Source organism: Sebastes fasciatus, chromosome 2 (genome assembly GCF_043250625.1).
Source record: "Sebastes fasciatus isolate fSebFas1 chromosome 2, fSebFas1.pri, whole genome shotgun sequence".
In the NCBI taxonomy this organism is placed as follows: domain Eukaryota; kingdom Metazoa; phylum Chordata; class Actinopteri; order Perciformes; family Sebastidae; genus Sebastes; species Sebastes fasciatus.
The window spans coordinates 29982523-30004865 of NC_133796.1; the positions used below are offsets into that span (position 1 = coordinate 29982523).

The 22343-nt window shown below is 37.6% G+C and overlaps 1 protein-coding gene across 7 annotated transcripts; it reads right to left on the reverse strand.

The window, feature by feature from the left end:
- Window positions 1-172: 172 nt before the first annotated feature.
- mtmr10 (myotubularin related protein 10) lies at window positions 173-21361 on the reverse strand. Of its 7 annotated transcripts, none has more exons than XM_074618063.1 (17): window positions 21245-21361; window positions 20838-21107; window positions 17777-17837; window positions 15081-15217; window positions 14043-14115; window positions 12246-12388; window positions 9609-9702; window positions 8733-8880; window positions 7196-7283; window positions 6871-6959; window positions 6485-6615; window positions 6258-6327; window positions 5847-5917; window positions 5375-5547; window positions 5108-5278; window positions 4444-4626; window positions 173-3401 (listed from the first exon to the last, which is right to left on the reverse strand). In XM_074618063.1, the coding sequence occupies exons 2-17, from the start codon at window positions 20892-20894 to the stop codon at window positions 2790-2792; spliced, it is 2301 nt and encodes a 766-aa protein (XP_074474164.1). In that variant the 5' UTR covers window positions 20895-21107; window positions 21245-21361; the 3' UTR covers window positions 173-2789. The 7 variants fall into 7 exon arrangements, with proteins under 7 accessions (XP_074474164.1, XP_074474143.1, XP_074474173.1 ...); XM_074618042.1 differs by having other exon boundaries at window positions 173-3404; XM_074618072.1 differs by having other exon boundaries at window positions 21258-21359.
- Window positions 21362-22343: the final 982 nt, after the last annotated feature.

Here is a 22343-nt window from a genome sequence, read left to right on the forward strand (position 1 = left end):
TTCACTTGGCATTAATAAATTGTTACCCATCCCCTCTAATTGTACAAACATTGTGTGAGAGGCCTTTTGGCATATTGTTCATATCATTTGTGATATATTGGAGGCGGGTTATACTGTCTGAGTGTAATAGACAAAATCAGTGGACTCAGTGAAATAAAAGCCAGAACGCAAATTCATTTGAAAAATAATGTAATGATTGGTTACTGGTACACATTTGAGCCTTATTTTCTGTTAGGAAAAAAACAGCTTCAGTGCAGTACCACTGAGTTTAACTAGATTGATAAATCAACAGTTTTAGAAAACTAAAATAAGTCAACAGATTTAGAATATAGTTACAAAAATGGTCAATCTTCCCAAAAAGGCACAGGGGATGTACAGTAGCACTTGCATCCCGATTAGAGAACATTTGCATAACTGAATAAATACATCTGCCGCTCATCAATATCAAACTGTGCCACAGTGGAAGCACGGTCATCATGCAATTACAGCAGAGTGCAACATCGTGAATTAGTGGAAAAGCACAGCATATAAATATCTCTCCAGACAATATAAAGACTAAATCAAGGATAAAGGTTATTTAGTACCATTAATCAAAAATATGAATTGGAAGATTTCAAGCATATACAGTATTTATAATATCTGCCAAAATTATATCCAACAACCACCTTCAAACAAACTGTCCTATATATCGAGTAAAATGTGCAATTAATAGCATTTGGGAGAGCAGGTTGTGCACTCACACTACACACATCTCTATATCAAAAAACACCTGATCTAGTTATTGCCAAAGAATCACGAGTTTATTTGAATATCATTGGAAACTGGTCAAACTAGCATCTAAGGATGGATGCTCCTGTGTAAGAGGACAGATGTTGAGTCTGTCCAGTGCTCTTTTAAATTAGAAAGGGCTTTGATATTAAATGCTGTATTGTTATTAAAGACATCAGGATATTACACAGTGCTAGTTGCTCACCAGTTTTAAATGGGCACGTATGTGTCTGAAACCACACTCTAGTTCAGCAGTAGTAAACTTCCCAGGCAAGACATCGTTAAGGGTCTCCAAATGACAAAAGTCTTTACAGCACACTTGGAAGTTTAGCTTTCTAGAAAATGTTCTGATTGCACCATAAAAACTTGTTAACATCTTAACTCTCCATCACTATCCTAACTGGAAGTACAGTAACTTCACTGCTTGTTTTCTTTAACATTATTCCTCTATGGAGAGTAGCATTATCTGAAAAAAAAAAACAAGCACAAATGTTAATAAAAACATAAGTATTGTTATAGCTACATACAGTATGTTAAACATTTCTTTTTGTACAAACATCAGGCTTTTCTTTAAGCAGCCTGTGTGGACTTTATAGCTGACAACTGACCTTTATTGTCATTTTATTCTGAAATATCAAAATGACACACATGGTGTATTTATGACACTTGCTGTCCAGATGATTTATTGCTGATATTTTCTCATGTGCTGCCTTAAAACTGTCACTTGTCATTGACCCATCACTCTGTTTCACTGGATCAGTAACTTCAGTGCCTGAAGTTCACTACATCTAAACTAGAGAGTGGTTTGAGTCAAAGCCCTTATTATGTCCCTTTGCTTTCAAATATTTACCCACTCAGCTACTGTTAATATGAACAGTTTCTCCTAGGTGCCTTACCAGAAGGCCTCTATAAAAGTTTAATAAAACCCCTTCAAAAAGAGAAGAGGGAATATCTACCACAGATTGAAGTCCTCACAGCTCCTCATTGCCGACTAAGTATCACCTGCTTTATGATACTAAAAATATAGGCCCTTTTCTCTGCTTCAAAAATAGAGTAAATCTACAAAGAAAGACCCTGAAATCACACGATTTGCTGCTTACAGTGAAACCTCAACACAACCATTCAAATATGGGCACTTGGAGCAAATAGCATTAAGTTTGTGCAAAGAGAGAAAAACAAAAACGCCCCATTACATTCAACCAGGCCAGATCCTCTTTGTTACTAACCACACAGTAAAATACTTGTTAGCAGTGTTATTTTCTGTTCCTCTTTCTGATTAGAATAAAAAAATATTATATTGTCAATTACTTTTCCTGGAAGGTAAAAACAAATTGAGTACTTGGAAATCAGTGTTCAGTGAAATGCATCATTGCTGCTGCAGTAAAAATAGGCATTTTCTAATTTCAAGCATTGCTATTTCGGATTACATTTTTCATTTCCATTACAGTGAGGAAGTCTTACTGACCAACAAGAATTTGACAAAAGGACAACTAAACTGATGGCATTGCTACACACATACTTAGTTAAATTTCAATTATTGCCTTAAAATGTGCATTAAAAAGGTCAATCTTGGAGAGGAAGCTCTCAACTCAATATTCAAATCTCCAAAAACCTTCTTTGTGTAGATCATACAGTACGCTCAGCAAAAAAGAGCAGTTATCTTAGCTAAATCCATTATAAAAATGAATTAAGTATGATGATCTTTCACAGTCAGAGAAAACCTCACAGTAACATCTCACTGGCCAATAAGGACGATGTGCTTTAATTCCTCAACTGTAATGGACAATAATGATTCAGTCCTATAGAGGACAGAGTTTAGAAATTACCTCAGATTTCGATGCAGCATCAACGGTGCAAATTCTAGCTTATAAATAATTCAAATCAGAAGTCCAAAGTTATTTTTTCCTATTTCTCATTTTCCTTCTTGGTATTTAAGAAAGAGGCAATAGAAAATAAGATGATTAAACTGTTACACAAACCTGCACTGAGCTCAGAGAAGTGAGCCCTAAAGCCCCACGTTTTCAGACAGTGTCATTATCAAGAGTCTCTGTAGAGAGCCAGATCCTCGCCCCGTTCAGAAATTTGCTAATGGGGGTCCCATGGGTGCTGCGGCGACACAGGTTTCCCATTGGGGTGAAAGGAAAGGAGGAGGTAAGGAAGTCTGGAGATGTAGGGGGGTCATGTGGGGAACTGGCCTTAAAATACATCCTCCTTTGGTCTGAGAGGGGCCCACTTGAACTGGGGAGTGGCGTGCTGCCTGGACTGGGTCCCTTGTACTGCCTGAGCTGGCTCTGTAGTATCTCAATTTCATCAACCAGTTGGGAGAGCTTGTGGAAGGCGGTGACGGGGCCTCCTTTGGTAATGCAGGCTTCAGGGACCCAGCGTAGAAAGTAGAGCTTCCAGAGAGCCACGTGCGACGGCGCGAGCAGGGGAATCAGAAGGCCCTGCTGGTCAACAGGTCGAGAGAACCAGTCTCTGAAGAAGCGCTCTGCCGGGCTTTCGGCTTTTACCGGTGAGAACTCAGGCCTCAGCTCCGACACCAGAGAGCCCCGTCGGGTCAGTGTATCCTCTCCACCCTTCATTCCATTGCGCATAGATGCAGACGTTCCTCGCAATGTGGAACTGTAGGTTTTCTGCTGGAGGAAGGACACAGTTTATCATGTTTAGTGAGAATAGTCTAACGCTATCTAACCAAAGCTCACTCGTTCCAGGTTCTCAGTTAAAGACGACCTGCTCTCTATGTAGATATGAAGGGCTCATTTTAGGCTAACGAAAACACAACGATTCTTATTATCAGGTGATTATACATTAATGAAAACATAGTTATGAATATCATATTCCATTTCTGCTAATAGATCCCTCGAAATGTCCCACACTGTTCCTTTAAGAAAAAAACAATGATTTATTAATTAATAATATTGTAATAATTCACCTTGTGTGCGTTTTCTGAAGTTGCTGATGACACGAAAACAAAAACGCTGCCCATAACATCTCAGCAGCAATAATCAAAACTGCTGACTGGATGGATTATTCATGTTAAACATTTACTCCATCAGAAATTGTGTATATCTCAGCAAAACGCGTATGAAAATAGTAATACCTTCCAGCCTGAGGTAATTGAAAGAGGGCAGAGGATTAACGTGGCCCATTTCAAAAATGCCTACGACTCATTATTGATCCTAGTCTGAGCTTGAAAATAAGAAGGCTGTGGTGTTGTATGCACCTTATATTAATTAGAAATCAGTCACAGAGGCAGCTTAACTGTATTTACACTCTGTGATATCTACCCTGCAAAAAGAAAAGGAAAGCACAAACCTACTTGACTTCTTGAGAAAAAAGGAAATAAAAAGTCTTTATGCGTTACCCAAAACCAAAAGACAAAACAAGAGTGTGATACTGATGGTTTTGGGTGTAGACGTATAAGTCCTTGCACACCAAAACTGGCTACATGACCGTGAACAGGAAGGTGAAAACCTTACGCCTTTCATTCAACATGGCTGAAAACCATTAAACTACCTACACAGAAAAAAGTGTTTGATATGTATCCAGGGTAGTAAAAGAGCATGTGTGTTAGTGTAAGTGTTTGAGTGAGAGTGTGAGTGTGAGAGCGAGAGAATACACTTGAAAAAAATGTGCTGCTACTTCTCTGTTAAACTTGTAAAGCGTGTTATGTACCTTTGTGCGTCTGAAGGTTTTCACTTCTCCATTCTGCACGCAGGCCGCTCCTTTGCCTACGTACATGGGGTTGTTAAAGAGGGTTTGGTCTTTGGTGGAGTACTGCTGTGACCAGTCCCAAACAGGAGGGAAAAACACAACCTGGTCTTCTCCTTGAGGGATGGCTTTATTCTTGGCAAAGTCCTGTAGAGTAAACAAAGGTTATTTATGCTCTGGAAGTTTTTTCATAGTTTACATTAATGTTTTCTGTGTAATACTATGTACAGACTTGAGATGACAATCCATGAAGGTAAACAAAACAACTGCTATAATTCACTTTGTCAATTCATTTAATTTAGTGACTTCCTTGACCACAAGCTAAATGTGTTCTTATCTTTGTGCATTACGTTGCACTCTTTCCTGTCAATTATCTGACACACACAGAAGGAAATTGTAGTCTTTGACATGAGAAGCTACCACAAAAACATGTTGCTTTGTTAAAATGTTGTTCACATTTAATTGATTTAATAATATATTCAGGATTATGGTGGAAATCTGTTGGTGTACAGCATTGTTCACATACATTTCCATGTATGTATATATGCATTAAACTCAACTAAATAAATGAATAAACAATCACGTGTGTGTGTGTGTGTGTGTGTGTGTGTGTGTGTGTGTCTCTCACCATCAAGTGCTGAGCTCGCTGTTTGGAAGAATTGAAGAGGAAAGTACTGAAGAGTGGGATCCACATGCTGTCACTCAGTACTGTCAGATAGGCCTCTGTGAACTCGAACGCTGCTGGGTACTGGTTCATCATCTGCCACACGCAGTCCAGGAACAGCATGAACAGCGGGGACTTGACCGAGAGAACAGAGAAAAACAAACAATAAGAAAAAGTGCTTTGGCATTTCTATTAGATCTGGGAGTTGGTTATTTGCAGTCAGACAAATACCTCCACTTTATCATTCTTCTTTAAGTGGTTGCATCTGTCCAAGAAGCGATGGCCAGCCATCACCCACTCCTTCTGCACCAAACTCTGAAAGCCAACGAGGCAGCGATAATGAGGGTCCAACATGAGCTGCACCAAGGAGGACACTACACAGTTCAGGTCTCGGTCTTCCTCCTCTGTACAGGTAGAAACAAAAAGAGAAACCAAAAGCTTAAACAAGCTGTTTGCAAGGAAAACACTTTTGATGACACTTTGATGGCGCTAATATGGCAGTGATTCTAATTTGGCTATAATTTGACTAATATTTTAAATGTACTGTGGCTGGTGTGCAGCATGTTTGAAGCCAAATGTTGGTACAAGTAAAGAATTAAAAAAAATGCTGTTGCTCTGTGACTCCTTGGCTTGAAACTGTGAGGCTTGACCTCAAAATAATATGGGACTAATGAAAAATGATAAAAACAACTTTTAGTTTTACCTTGAAGAATGACTGAAGTATTCTTTCCATCCAGTTGGTACACGATCTCAGCTGAGTGTTTCAGGAAAGCCCTAAAGTCACAAACAGAACATAAATGTTAACTGATTTTGAAAAACATGTAGTACTATTGCTGGGTAATTTGGCCAAAATCTTCTATCCCGATATAGGTCATTTCATATCTCAATAACAATATATATCACAATATAGCACATTTTCTGGTAATTCAATAAATAAATATGAAATAATCACATGGTAAAGCCTATTTTTGTATAATCCTGTATGAATTAAATACTTGACCAATGAAAAGTACAGAGTATTTTCTCATTTTATTAAGAACTTTAGTGCAAAATGAACTACGCCGTTAATTAAGTTTATAAACAGTTATCATGCAGTGTCAGGTTGTTTACATACCTGACGAACTCCAGCCATCGTGTGTTTTCAATAGATGTGAGCCACCTCTCCTCGGACTCCTCGAAAGGATCTGCACAAACGTCAGACACAGTCAAACACTTGTACACCTATAAAACTATACGCAAGCATGTCAAGAAATACGTTCCACTCAAAAGAAATGTGCATTGAGATATATTTCACACAGTGGTTATCTAACCGTTACGGATGAAAGTGGCGATGAGGCTCACCTACGACGCAGATCTGCCTGACTTTAACAAAGGCACTCTGGATGTCCTGGATGTTGGGGAGACATTTGTCTAGATCTGACTTGACGACTTCACTGCGCTGTGGGTGGCTTTTTGTGATGGCGGGGAAGACTCTACCACAACACAAGACAGACATCGATGACTGAGGTCTTAAAACAGCTGTAGCAACATCTCAGCAATACATCATACATATATAACCAGCTTTATTACCAAAAACCTGTACTAAAAAATGCATGTTTAGACTTATATCAAATTAACACTTTCTTATTCCACTGCCTGCAGTTGAACATCTGGTTGCTATTGAATTTCAGTGTGGAAGAGAGAGAAGAAACAACACAGTTAACATGTTTTGATGGAGTATGGCGTACCTCTGATCAATCTTCTTCTGCTGCAATGGATCATTTACGCTGGCCACGCGGACAAGAGCACTTCCATTTGGGTGATTCCAGCACCAGTGCTACAAGGATGACATAAATTAGGGGGCAAATAAAAAAGATGATCAATCAAACTGGACGGTACTGACTTAATCGACAGATAATGATTATAAATGACTCCAATGGTGGTGAATGGGATAATAAAATATCGCATCATGAAAGTAATATATTATAGACCTAACAATAAATAACTGAAAGAGATAAATGAAGCATTCTTAGCAAAGCGTGACGCTGTTAATGGAGATATCAGAAAACTCACGGGGATACGCTGATCAGTGAAGAATATGTAGTGCTGCTTCAGATCCTGATCTGCCAGAGAAACTGGGACCACAATGTACTCTGGAAGACTGAAAAGAAGAGAAAGACACTGGTGTTACACAGGAAACAAACACAAGACACCAGGAAAATATATCTAAGAAAAAAGTATTTTCATGTTTTCCACAACTTCCAATCCTAAAACCTGACAGACATCATAAAACAGAAAATCACTTATCACTATCACCATCACCATCACTTACCCATGCCCATATTTGTCCAAGAATAAGCTAATTGTGTTGCTTCATGCTGACATACCAGAATATTGTACTAAAAGACTTGGCTGATGTACTGTAAACAGGGTTCCCCACTCTCTTGTAAAGATCATTTTCCAGGACATTTTCAGTGACGATCTAGCTGGTATGAAAGAAAGGGATCGTGAAATACACTAATATGTTCTTCTCTGTGGAAGTCTAATTTAAAAGACATGCAGTCCATGGCTTTAACTCATCTATGAAATCATCTCTTACATGCTTAGAAATTATGACGAATTGATTCAAAGTTGAGTTTACTAGGATTATGAACTGCCACTGACTCTTATCAGTTTATCACACCATACTTTAGACCCTTTCCCAGTAATATAAAGTGGAGTCTTTAACAAGGCTAATCACACCCGAGCTACAAAAGTCAAACTTGCATGTACTACCACGTGCCTCGACTTGGAGGTGTGTTCACAGCGTTTCTACAACATAACCGAGAGCAGCCTATTCAAAATGCTCTCGTCCATAAACTACCATTTGAACGTTAATATGATCCTGAACATAACTTATCCCTTTAAGATGGCAGTGTTATCCGTTTTGGGGAGCTCTGGTAGAGAGCCTATGGTTCATTCTCAGCTAAGGAAAAATAGAAGAATGTTGAAATCATTTTCTAAGACCTTTTACTTTTTCTCTCATTTTCCATGTGTTTTCAATGACTGGAAAATTTATCAACTGTTTTCCAGGTTTTCCAGGACACATGGGAACCCTGTGTAAATAACTTGTTAGCACTAGATTTGTTTTGCTGTGCATGCGCCCAAATATCTAAGCTGGTGAGTATCTTTAGCGGTCAGGTTTTTTGTGATTGAGGGAAAACTGAATCAGAGTGCACTGCAAGTATTGTTTTAGTCCCACAGTCTGGTGCAAGCTACTATTATGTAATTTTGACTCTTTTCTCAAATTCCACATAAAACACAGTACAATCCTTACTTTGAAACGCACCATGATGTCACCACTGAATTCAGATGAATAGCACATATTGTCCAAAATTAACTTGCATGCTACACTGAGACATTCACAAATTTTTCTCCTTAAAGTCACTCATGAAGCGAGGAAAAAAGCTTACAGTGTAAATATACTGTCTTGCCAAAACATACCAGGTATGAGTAAAGGGTGAAATTTAGAGTGTCTGTAACAACTACGGCCGAGTGAAGGAGCCACAGACATCCTCTGCCTATGACGCCCATCATAAATTGCCAACAACACACAAAACGAGCTGAAAACCTTTGTGAGATGGCATAACTCTCGTTGATGGAGCACACTCTCCACTCTGATGCCCCGGTTCTCTTGATCTCCCGATCCCAGTCTGATGGACGATCAAAAATGGGGGTCCGTAATCCTGCTCGAGGGTTGGAACCATTAACTCGCTGCCCTGGAAATACAGATGCACTTTGAGATTATTTCTGGTGCATAATGCAGAGAAATTAAACATGGATAGTCAAATTTGGATCATTCTTAAATGTAGACTAACAGGAAAGACAACAGTTTCAAAAACAAGTTATGTCTTTTAGGGCACTTTCACAAGCCATAGTCCGTTTGGCCAGTCCGAATCAAGAGTGAAATTGATAATGTTGGTTTGTTTTCTGGTTCGGTTTCACGGTGCACAATTTAAAAGCTAACCAAATAAAACTAATTATTTGCTGAGGGGCATGTACGAAGGAGCAAATTTATCTTTTTCGTCTCGAGAGGGAATCATGGACTTTGAAATATTGCTGTCGAAGTTTTTTCTTTTTGACTCGGCACTGATCTCCTGAGCGTACGAATCCCTTCTCCTCCAGTTTATCTCAAATTACTTTATAAACCTCACTGTTTTTGTGTTCTTTATTTAGCGTATCCTGTATGTTCTCTTCGGCCCAGATGTCAAGCAAACATCGGACTTCTGCAGAAGTCCAAGTCAGTCTTCTCCCACTCATTTTAACCTGTCATTTACCTGTGTCCATCTCAAACTCTCGCAAGAGGTCTCGGACTGGTTGTTTTGGTCCAACTACAGTTGCTGCGTTCACAACCGCCCAAATGAATCGCACCAGAGTTTGATTAAAACAGACTAAATGATGGCTTGTGAAAGGGCAATAAAAGAAAAATTGCATGCTATATGTGTACCTTTAGATTCATGGTATCGCCGCCCTTGAAACTCAAAGCCAAACAGCAGTTGAAGATCAGCTGGATGGGAATAATGGGCAATGGCAAGGCAAACCTAGAATAAAAAGAACAAGAGAAGTACAGCTGAATGGATGAATCAATTCAACAATATCAAGGCGCATTAGGTTTCATCACAACTACTCAGCTTCCAGGTATACTCAGAGCGCTGAAATGAAGCATATTCTTTAACCATACAAACACAAGAACAAGTGAAACCTGGGGAAGCAAATGTTTAACTGACAGCCTACTGCTCTGAGTTTATAGGACTGAATCTCACTGTGGCTCCACAAGAGTCACACAAAGCCGTCCATTCAGTAGTAAAGCTGTGAATAACATGAGAGGACACAGAAAAAAAAGTGTGCGTGTGTGTGCGTAGACAAGGCTGCTCCCAACTCTGTAATTTCCTATGGCAAAATAAGCTGTTATAGGTTGGGTTAATTCCATATGTCACAAAGAAGAAAAAAAAGAACTGAGCCCCGTTTTAGGTTCACACTTTAATTACATACATGGTGTCCATAAATAAACTCACGAGGAGTGAAGGAGGGCAGACTCATTTCTATTTTGAGTGCTCTGCACATAATCATCCTTCCATATTCAGTTGTAAGCAGCAGAGTACATAACATAAAATGCATTTTGAAATAAATTAAATAGAGACTTGTAACACTGGTCATAAGACTGTCCATTGCAGTGCCATACTGTAATGCTGTTGTTAGCTAAATGTGCTGCAGGTATGTGCTGTGGAGCTCCAAAACCTACACAAAAATTGTTCCCAGATGACATGGGAGGAGATCAGACATGCACATTCACATTCACGTCCATTTCATTGGCACACTGTAAAGAGATATACAGCTGCCGGACTCTCGTGGGTCATGTAGTGAGGCTGCAGGGAGCCAAGAACTCCTGAAGACCTCTGTGCACATAATTCACAAGTACACATTTTTTTTCTTCAAGGACTTTTTCAACTCCAGATACCAACATGTTTTAAACACAACATCTGTGCCTACAGAACATGAGTGTTTATTTTATTACTGTTGGCTGTGCTTTGAGTTGGTTTAGTACAACTATCAAGCGATTACAGCTGCAACAATTAATCGATTAGTCGTCAGTAATTTTTAAAGAATAAAAGTCTAAATTCTGATTCCAGCTTCTTAAATGTGAATATTTTCTGGTTTCTTTATTCCTCTATGACAGTAAACTGAATATCTTTGAGTTGTGAACAAAACAAGACATTTGAGGATGTCATCTTCACACAACTAACAGATTAATCGCCAATGAAAATAATCGTTAGTTGCAGCCTTACAAGCGATCACATGTTCTCAGGGTCTGGCAGGTTCTGTCCAAAGGGACAATTTCCTGGTTTGATTTTTGCCCTAATAAAAAGGGCTGGGCAAATTCAGTCAAAGCCTGAATTGCTGCTAGTTGCCACAACAGCTCAACTCACTACATAACTGACTAATGTAACCAAGGAAATGCATGTTTTTCCTGGCCTTTAAGGCTACATTACAGTTGGGTGCCCCAAATTGCCCAATCACAAGGATTTTCTTTCATTTCCGTTGTGTGCAACTATCTTCTGAAAACATCTCTAGCTATCCCAAAAATATCAAAACATTACATCAATATAAACTGGTATTGAGGTATTTGATTTGTTAGTTGAAAACACATTATTTTAAATCTATGGCTACTACAAAAACAACAGTGACTAGCAGGTCTCTCAACTGAGATCTAGTCTGAAGAATGAAACATCTGTCCATCTAATCTCTCTGTGCAGGAGATGAGTCAGAGTCACGCTGCCAGTTGCTGCTACAATCAGGATCATTCTGAGTTTCCTTGCCTTGAATGAGCATTGTTCTCAATGTCTGTTATTCATTGTTTGGCTAATGGATACACTGAAATGCATTTAGAGAAGTTAGTTGTTTCTATCCAGATGGAGGGTGAGAGAGTGGCACATCAAAGTTTGTATGATATAAATATCCTTGTCGCTGAGGAAGTGGTCACAGCACTGAAGCAGAGTGCGTGTGTGTAGCAAGCTCACTGAGTCAGGAAAGGAAAAGTTTGCTCAGCAACAAGTAACAGTGAAATGGGCAAGAGAAACTGAGAAAAATGGAATGAACGGTTAATACTGAGCAATTGGTCATTTGGAGGTGTGGCATTAAGAGTTAAGGCCACTACGTGTAAAATCTTTATGTGATTCGTTCAAAATTATTGTGACGGCAAGTTTTTCTTTGCACAAAAATGAGCCAATTGTGGTGAAAACTAGTGCTATCCGTTTTGCGTTCAGCCCATTCATCTCAGTGTCCCTGGGTCGGATACATGAGAGAAGTGGGATGGCAGCATGCGTTTTTTGATGCTACCACTGAGGGCGCCAAAGTCAGAAATTTAAAATTTTTACTGAGTGGCTTTAAATTGTGATCAGGATATTTTTTTTGTCATGTGATTTGAATCAAGTCAATTACTTTTAGACCTGCCCATGACTCACCTGTATCCAAAGTTGATGAGAGTCTCACAAGCTAATTAATCTGATATTTTTTAACAGCCTCTCTAAAAAGACCAACATCAAATTACTGGATATGATATAAAACAAAATTCAGTATCTCTCACCTTTTTGGCACTCTCAGGCCCGGCCTCATCAAAGCAGAACCTTATGATGCGCAAGTCTTTGCAGTAGAGGATGAGCTCTGTCGGGTTGAACTTCAGCTTCTGGTTTGAACCCAATACTTTCTTCTTCCCCTTTGTATCATTTACTGAGAGGAACAAACACAAAATATGAACTTCCTACAATGCAGATGCCAATGCTTAGTGATGTAAGAATGGATTACAAAGCATCCCCGCTGGACACAACAACAACAACGTTAACTACAAAACTCTCAACACATTATCTCTGCCAAGAAAGGGCTGTGCATTATATCAATATTAGGGCTGTCAAAGTTAACGCGATAATAACGCATTAATGCAAATTCGTTTTAACGCCACTAATTTCTTTAACGCAATCGATCTTTCAGTGGTTGACAAATTTCCCTTCAATTTACATTTTGAACAGATAAAAACATGTGCGTTTAATTGTGATTAATCATGGACAATCATACGATTACATATTTTAATCAATTGACAACCCTAATTATATCGATATTGTGATATGAGACTAGATATCGTCTTTTTGGATATCGTAATATGGCAAATATTTCCTGATTTTAAAAGCTGCATTACAGTAAAGTGATGTCATTTTCTGAACTTACCAGACTGTTCTAGCTCTTCCATTTTTCCCTTTACCCACTTGGTCATTATATCCACATTACTGATGATTATTTATGAAAAATCTCATTGTGTAAATATTTTGTGACACGGCAACAAGAACTTGGTAACCAATTATAGAAAAACTGTATAGCATATCCCCCCCCCCAAAAAAAGCTTTTTGGGGCTCAACCAAATCAATACATCTTACAACAAGTTGTAGGAAGAGTGCTGCACTTATGCAGAACAGTAACCAATGACCTTGACCTAAACACATGCTATTATGGATCATATTTTAATTCTAGGTGTAAATGGGGCCTTGGGGTATTCATTATTATGTATTATTATGATTTATTAGTATCAATATGAAGCTAAATATCGCCTGGGATTTTGACTGTAGGGCATTGAGACCATACCACCTGACACGGTTGTAGATTACATATTGTGTGAAAGCACAAGCAGTCAATATCAGTACAATCAAAACATAGATATTTTATTTTATTTTATTGATATTACCCAGCACTAGGGCCTCATCTCATTCTTTATGCTCCTATACTTGTGCAAATCCCATAATGATAATGTTGTCAAAAAGCAAGCTGGGTAAAACAAAGCCTCATGCCTCATGCTTCATCACTGTAACACAACAAACCTCGCTCTGGGCAGTTGCCCTTGCAGTGTCAGCAATTGACAGCCGTGAGATATATAAACAAGTCTAATCCCAGCCAGGCCGCACTGCCACTAAACACTGCCTTAGCTGTGACATCACTTGTTATCAGATTGCTGACCAACAAAACGAGACCAGTCAACCAAGCTGTCAAAGATTAATGAGGGGCCCATCTAACTTTAGTTCTGATGTGCAGATCACTCTTGTAAAATGACTGGTTAGGATGCTGACTGTTTTTCCTGAAACAGTCGATTGAGTAATAGATTAAACATGCGCTGAATACAGTTTAGAAATGCTGACATTAGCTTGCTTTCATTTCTTTAATACCGCTTGGAAATTCTGGCTACGGGTTAGACAAAATGATAAATTTTGAGATAAACATTAGGGCCCTGGTAACAAGAATTCCTCATGTGGAAGTCAGTAGGTGAATGTCTGCCATGACAATAGCAAATCCGCAGAAAAAAATTAAGGTTTGCCGCAAAGTTATGTGACTCCAGATGTACCTGTTACTACCTGCTCCAGACAGGTGAGGGGGATGTCGTGTTCTCCAAGCAGCAGGTGGGACAAATGGGCCTTCTGTGGTAAAGAAAAAACAAACAAAAAGACGTACATGTGACATCCTGTAGACATTATGTTACACCCATACCTCACTGAAATATTATCTCAAATACTGGTGGCTAGATCGAGTTGATCCCTTCAGACTGAGTAATGATCAAGTTCCATTTTGTTATTATGGCGACAATCTGCTGCATAGCTGGAAATGACGTCTGTTCTCTCACTTCTTGTGCGATAAACACTGACAATGTAATGCAGGAAAGAAGTTTTCCTTCCTCGCTGCCAGCTGCACTGCACATACAAACATGGCTGTAGAAATGCAAGTATTCAAGCTATTCAGCAGTATTCTGGTGGCACCAATAGATTTCACAAATATAAAGCTAAATCTGTAACCATGGGAGGCCATGCTTTGATTCAACCATTATAAAACTGACACGTTTAAGCAGTGTATGAGGAAGTTAAAAAAAAAAACCCGTGGTTTTGACTTCTATGGTATCATAATGACAGATCATCAAACCAACAGCCTTGTATCTTAACTAGTTCAAAAGGCCTTTACACTGGGGTGTGATGAATTCATGACACTAAAATGCAAAATACTTCAAATATTATATGTCTAGGGCTTTTATTGTGAAAGGTAAGAACCTTTGTCATGGTTGAAAGGCGTAGTAAAGTGAGAGTAGAGCAAAGTTTGGGGTCTTGGTTCGGACTACAGAGCCTCCGTGTTATTGTTTCATAAATATAGGCGCTGCTCAACCCATTCCACACAATTTTATTAGTCGATGTCTTTATTCGCGGTGCAAAAGCTCAGAAAATCAACCTTGTTCTGAAAAAAAAAATGACATTGCTTTTTCACCAGGTAATATTCGCATTCTGTGTGAAAGTATTCATGACAAAAACAACAGTTTGAAAATCTGTAAGGCCTTAAGAATTAGTAAATATTCAAAACAGCACAGTTTGACTGCTTTAAAGTCAGACTACACAAATACCTGTTTAGAAGAGGCATCTTGAGGGATGAAGGAGACCTTAAAGTTGGTGCATATCAACTTCCCCCAAAGGTCATCCTGGCTGCTTTCAGCACTGATGCATTTCCTCACAAAGTTCACCTCATTAACTACTATCTCCCCTGGGGACAAACAAATGAGAAAGAAAAGATGAGTGTAAAACATACAGTCTACCACTGCACAGTTCAAGGAAGAATACATAAAGTGAAGATTATACAAAGTGAACAAGATGAAGATTTATTGGCTTGACCTTTCTGAACATACCAGTACGTTCTTGACGTTCTGCATTGAATTTAGTTTCAACCTGTTACCAGGCTTAAATGTGGTACGTGCAATCATTTATTTTAATTTATTGTACTCAAACAAGAGATAACACTTATTACTATTCAAGCTATTTATTAATAAAGTTGTTATTTGAATAATAAAATGAAATCCCAGTGGTATCCAATGGTTACTCACATGTATAAATATGTTAAAACATCTAATATTTTCAGAAAAAGTACCTCTAATTTAAGAACATATTGCTTTGAAATAAAAACACACTGAACATCCAGGTTTTGTTTCATGAATTTTAGATCCATCGTTGTCGTTACAGTTATGACCTAAAGTTTCAAACGTAGATTTGATGCTTTCTTAGAGTAATTATCCTTCTCCATCTCCCCTCGGTGATTGGTATTTCCTCAACTGATTTCAACACGGCTGCCGGGTCACAAACTTTCTAATTTTACAGCTAAACAGTACACCACAAGATGTTTCTGAAAACATTTGGGGTGAAAAATAGGCATTACAGTAACAGAATATTGATTCATATTTGATCAGCGCTGCCTAGTTTGACCGTTTGCGAGTGATTGACAGCTGCCTCCGTTGAATGAACAGCCAATAAGAACGCTCTCTCTCTGAAATTACCTGTGATTGGCCAAAGTCTCCCGACACACACAACACTTTGTTTGTTTTTTAAGCCTGAAAACAGAGCCATGAGGAGGTGCAGAAGTCTAATTTTCCCTCAGAACACTTGAATTACAATATGCTGAAAGGTTATTATGGTATTTTTGCAAAAACTTTCTGCCTACTGCAGGTTTAATTAGTTAATTATTGTTATCCAGTTATTCAGGGATTCTCCAAAAGCATAGCAGACACTGTATAACTTTATAATTTTCTTTATACAATAGGTATGTAGCTAAGCAGGAGTCTGGGGTCACTTGCCTCATCTCCAATGCTTTTCTGTAAGAATAGCATGCTTGTGAAAGGCTCTGTTGCAAAAACAAAAGCTAAATGATTTTTAAAAAGCTGAAGCTACTTTGCTCAGAGTCTCTGTTGGGCAGATAAAATCCAAAATGCCCCACACAGTGGGGATGCAAGTTTCTGTGATGACAAGTGGGACGGTAAACCCCTTCAGTTCTACTAGATGCAAGTCAAATTATAGATTTTACTTAAGCTTTAGGCTAACAAGGCATCTTTTCATATCTTTTATGAGTAACATGACCCTTATCTCTTAACATGACCACAGAACAATTAATGCTGCTATAAAAGGTTGCCCCAGGGATTTTCAAAAGATGAGAGCTGGGGCAGCAGGGTGGAGTCCTACAGACACAGTTACATCAAAGGTCTGCCTCAGTAAGTTAAAAAAGGGCTGATCATGAAACCGGATTGTATGTCCGGCTCCAAAATCCAGACGGAAAAGAAGCGACAATCCCTAAGTGGTAAACGCTGGGAATGGATGGAAAGTTTGTTTTACCAGCCATTTAGTACTCAGTGAAAATTCTCACCTTGACCTAGACAAAATACACGTCACTAAAGTACAGCAGGTTTAATAATTAAGATTTTTTTTAAGAGTAGCTCTGAAGAAACCAATTATAACTTACAACTAATGTAAGAGTGCTCTTACTTTTACAGACGACATCACTGTATATTTACCACAAATAACACACGTCACTATGCAAAGGGTGTGTCGAGTCACTCCCTGGTAGTCCCAAAACAACTTCTCAGACCTGAACCAGAATAAATCATTGAAATGAAGACTTTCCTGCTGCTCCAGGTAATCAACTGGCAACAGTTAAGACTTTGGTGCCATAATGCGAAAATAAGCATTGATTGGCACAGGATTAAGAACTACATATTTAAAATCCACTTTTATGATGGAGTTTTAAAGCAGTTGTTTCCTGTAAAAAGGTAACTTTCCACAACTGAGAGGTGGAAACACCACATGGACGGCGAGGAATGGTGCTGCATGGCATTAAACTACTGCTTGTGCAAATATCACCAGCAGGGTGATGTCTCTAAACCCTCATGATTAATCCTCATGAGGATGCATCGTGAGAAAGTTGCAAAGAAAACAACTGAACAAAAGACTGTTTCAGCGCCTGCACTCTAATAGTGCGGTGAGGGCGGTGCTGATCAACACATTGATGTTTGAAGAACAATAACAGATTGCACTCTATATATTTGCACAATTTCCTACTTGCAATTTGTACTGCTGCACAACAATTTGGGGGTGAATAAAGTTCAATCTTATCACCTTGCCTCCTAATACTTTGGTGTGTGTTATATATTTATAGAAGTAACTGGGTTAGAGCCCTAAAAGTGATGCTTAAAGAACAAGAATCTGATTATGTATCAAGCAATCAGTAAACATTTTTTTGTGATGCCAACGATTCTTAGGATAATGCAGAAAATAAACTTACCTTGAAGTAACTTGGGCTCCAACTTTTTAATAGGTGGTTCAATAGTTTTCTTCACATCAGTCTAGAGAAAAAGCAGAAGTCACATCAGAGTTAGTTACTGTAGTTAAACATTACTTTGTTAGATGGTTAATGAATAATGGCAAAAAAGTGTCAGTACAAGGTGGAGGGGCTAATAAATTAAAACTTATGTGTTCTTGTAAATAAAGCATGACATTTAAATTGCTTCTAAGTGTAGAACTGATTCAAAAAAGAGAAGAAACTTGTAATATGGCTTGCAGATTCCCAACATACCTAACATCCATGGCTGCCATAAAACCATGTTGAACAGCCTGAGAGCTTATGTTTTTCTTGGTTGAATTTATGTTGCAACATTCAATAAGAAATGATAAGCCTGGTGCATTAAGCTGTTTACAGAACCAGAAGGAGCCAAAGATACACAGCATCAACTAATGCTATTAATACTGTAACCCCAAATACTGCTCACACTTGTAGATACAGTGACAGCCTATAAGTGTTTTGACAGTCATGTGTTTTTCATTGCTGGCTCCACTCCAGCACACTTGGTTAAAGTTAAACCTTTACGAGGTTAAAGTGCTGACTTTCAGCTTTAAGACTGTTTGGGGTGGAAGTCTAGAAATTATAGCATTTTCTACACAGTTCATCAGCTGTGGGTGTAAATACATGAAAAAGCAAAAATGAAATGGTATGGGCATATTTTGTTTAATAAGCAAAGCGCTGGAACTTACCAACATATAATACATCCTCTGAGAGAGTGTAAAGGCCATTCATTAAAACTGATCTGGGTTAAGTGCATCATTGATATTCTCTCATAAATGTGGAATCATTGCAATGTTTGTTGTGCATTTAATCTTAGATTGAAAGCGTTTACCTGGACACAAAGGTAATCAGTATATTTTTCATTTATAGTTTGCCATTTTTAAGTGACCAAGACCAGAGCATGCCCATAACAATATGATGATTAAACTAGAATACAATAGATTGGATTGCATTTTTTTTTTTAAACAAAATGGTAATGGGATTTTTTTTTTTTTTTATCTAAATATGCCATCTACAAACTTCTACAATCTAAAAACACTTCCCAACACTAGTCTTGACCTTGCCAGTACAAACACTGGTTTTGTTTGGGTTATTGCACCAGCGTCTGTAAGCAAACGCTTAGACGTGCTGTCTGGAGAAGTGCAGAGACCTGTGTGTGTGAAAGGCAAATACGAGCCCCATACCTACACATTGGATGTCAAATTATAGCTGGGTACTTATTCTCCTTTTCAAAACGGTATCAGCTTCCCCATACAGGTTTCAATTCTCCAAATTAAACCGGAAAAGGGAGAAAACTCTTACTACTACTACTTCTAACCGGTGACATTTCACTTGACATTAATAATGAAGATGCAAAAGATATGTATACTAGGTATATATCCAGATAACTTTAACGTTAACTCAAAACAGTTAATTCTAACTGACTTTGGACTCCTGCAGGCCAGGAGAATGATATAGCTTTGGCTTGGAGAAAAATGGATTTACCTTCGATACATGTATGGGTGAGGGAGATGGCATCTTATGTTGTACTGGAGAGACTTACATACATAACCAGAGGAAAAGCAGCTGAATTTGAAGAAGTGTGGAAACCTTTGGAGTTTCTTGAACGCCAAGGGGCACAGTCAAATTGAAACTGCTGTGTGTTGCTGAGTGCTGTTGTTGAAATTTTGGTGTTTTTTTTGTTCTCCTTCTTTGAGGTATTTATTTGTTTTGTCTTATCTTTTATTTTATTTGTTTTCTTTGTTAGATATGTGAAATACATGAAATGTCATGTCCCTCTTTCTTTGATTACTGTGGAAATTCTGACTAAACATTTCATTGTATAATTTAATTATTAATATTGTTAGTCTGTCTGTATATATATATATACGTATATATATATATACGTATATATATATATATATATATATATATATATATATGTATATATACGTATATATATATATATATATATATATGTGTAAAATTCAATAAAAAATATTGTTTGAAAAAAACAAAAAAAAACAATGACAATGCAGAGAACAAGCAATCTGGTTAAATGCCTCTGCAACTTTCCTTCGTATGTGTATATTTGTATATATGTTTATATGAAAAATTCAATAAAAAACAAAAACAAAAAAAACAATGAAGATGCAGAGAAAAAGCTGGTTAAATGCCTCTGCAATTTTCCTTCCGCCAAACCACCAATAACCACCATTTATTTTTTACTATTACTATTTTTTATACAATTAATTATTACTATTGTTAGTCTGTCTGTATGTGTATATATGTAAAATTCAATAAAAAATATTGTTTAAAAAAACAAAACAAAAAAAACAAATACATGAATTGTCATGTCTCTCTTTCTTTGATTACTGTGGAAATTCTGACTAAACATTTCATTGTATAATTTAATTATGAATATTGTTAGTCTGTCTATATGTGTATATATATATATATATATATATATATGTTTATATGTAAAATCCAATAAAAATATTGTTTAAAAAAACAAAACAATGAAGATGCAGAGAAAAAGCAATCTGGTTAAATGTTAAAAGCCTCTGCAACTTTCCTTCCGCCACACCACCAGTCATCCACAATTTATTTTTTACTATTATTTACACAATTAATTATTACTATTGTTAGTCTGTCTGTATGTGTATATATGTGTAAAATTCAATAAAAAATATTGTTTAAAAAAACATAAATGAAATGTCATGTCTCTCTTTCTTTGATTACTGTGGAAATTCTGACTAAACATTTCATTGTATAATATAATTATGAATATTGTTAGTCTGTCTGTATGTGTATATATGTTTACATGTAAAATTCAATAAAAATATTGTTTAAAAAAACAAAACAAATGAAGATGCAGAGAAAAAGCAATCTGGTTAAATGTTAAAAGCCTCTGCAACTTTCCTTCCGCCACAACACCAGTCATCACAATTCATCCACAATGTACTCACATTATTTGACACATCCACCATAATAAAAAGTTAACTTTGCCATCAGAAACACCTACCTGTACAGGAGGAAGATAACTCTTGAAGGTTGGTTTCGTGGGTTTGACAGAAAACATTGTTTATGTCCGCCTCTCAGCGATGTGCTCTTGAGGTGCCAGTAGAAAAAAACAAACCAAAAAGGAGCCTTCAATATAAAGTTTAGATCAGCCCTTTAGCTGAGTTAATCCGACACGTCTGTGTGTGTAATATTCATGGAGACAGCCTGGCCGAGCTCTCCTCCATGTCGAGCCGCAGTCACGTAGCAGATTAGTCTGTAAGCGCTGCAGCAGCTGGTGAAGAGGAGTTGACAGAAGTTAAACAGACGTCGGCGTTAGCTTAGCTAGCTGTCATAAAGTACTACTTTAAGTTTATACAAGCCGGATATAACACTATGAAAGTACTTTAGAGGCTTCCGTTGTGTGTCTACATCTTCTTTCCACCTGTTCCTGTCGTAGTTTCCCTCCGGGACTTCCTGAATGTCTTCAGTAACTCGGTGTAACGCAGGACCTGATGCTGCTGGACGGTCTAACGGCCATGTTTATAACGAGCTCAGGTCCAGCCCTGCTTCCGGGCTGCGCTGCTGAGCTAACGTGACCTAGCTGCGTATTTATACCAACACGTTCTTTCATCTAACTAAAGAAAAAGCTGAGACAGGACATTGGGGTACTCGGCTCATATTCTAAGTCAACTTAATATCTACTACTATACGTTATAATACATAGTTATAGCCTTGTTATTTGACATATAAAACAAGAAGTATTCTGTTAGCATTCACAAATACACCACCCATGCACTACAACTCCCATGAGGCATTGGGAGAGGCTTACAGGGTGTGAGCTGGTCTTTTTTTCTTCTTTTTTTTTTTTACAGTAACTTTATTTCACAAATTATTATGCAAAAATCACATTCATAACACTATCATTAAATTATATATTTCTTTACAGACTGTCCAGATAAAACTACAATGTTATAGCCTATTATACTATTTGTCTTATTATACTATTTGTCTCGCACCAACAAAGCCAAAGAAAATTCCTTGTGTATACCCCTTACACCTGGCAATAAACACCTTTCTGATTCTGATTCTGATTCTGATTCTGAGTTAAACACAATCCACATAAATATACACACTGTGCTGTTTTTTGTATGTATTACATTGTTTTTATTTGATTGTTTTCTACTGTTTGGTTAGGTTTTTCTGCACATTTTGTGTACTTCTTGTTGTTGTTAAACTTTTGTTGTATTTTAAAAATATGCTAGTTTAGATCTTTCTTCCTTTTTTGTTATTGTTTTTTTTCTCCTGGGGTTGGGGGGAGGTCCTTTGTATAAGCCTGTGGCTTCTTGACCTCTCCTGACACATTTCTTGTTTGATTTTTTCATTGACTGGATTTTGTGCAATTTTATATATATGCAAATAAATAAATAAATAAATAGGTAGAGGTGTACAACAAACGGTGCCCTAATAAACCAACAATTACAACAGAGCAATAGCAAATCAGTGCACATGAAGTATATTTAAAAACACG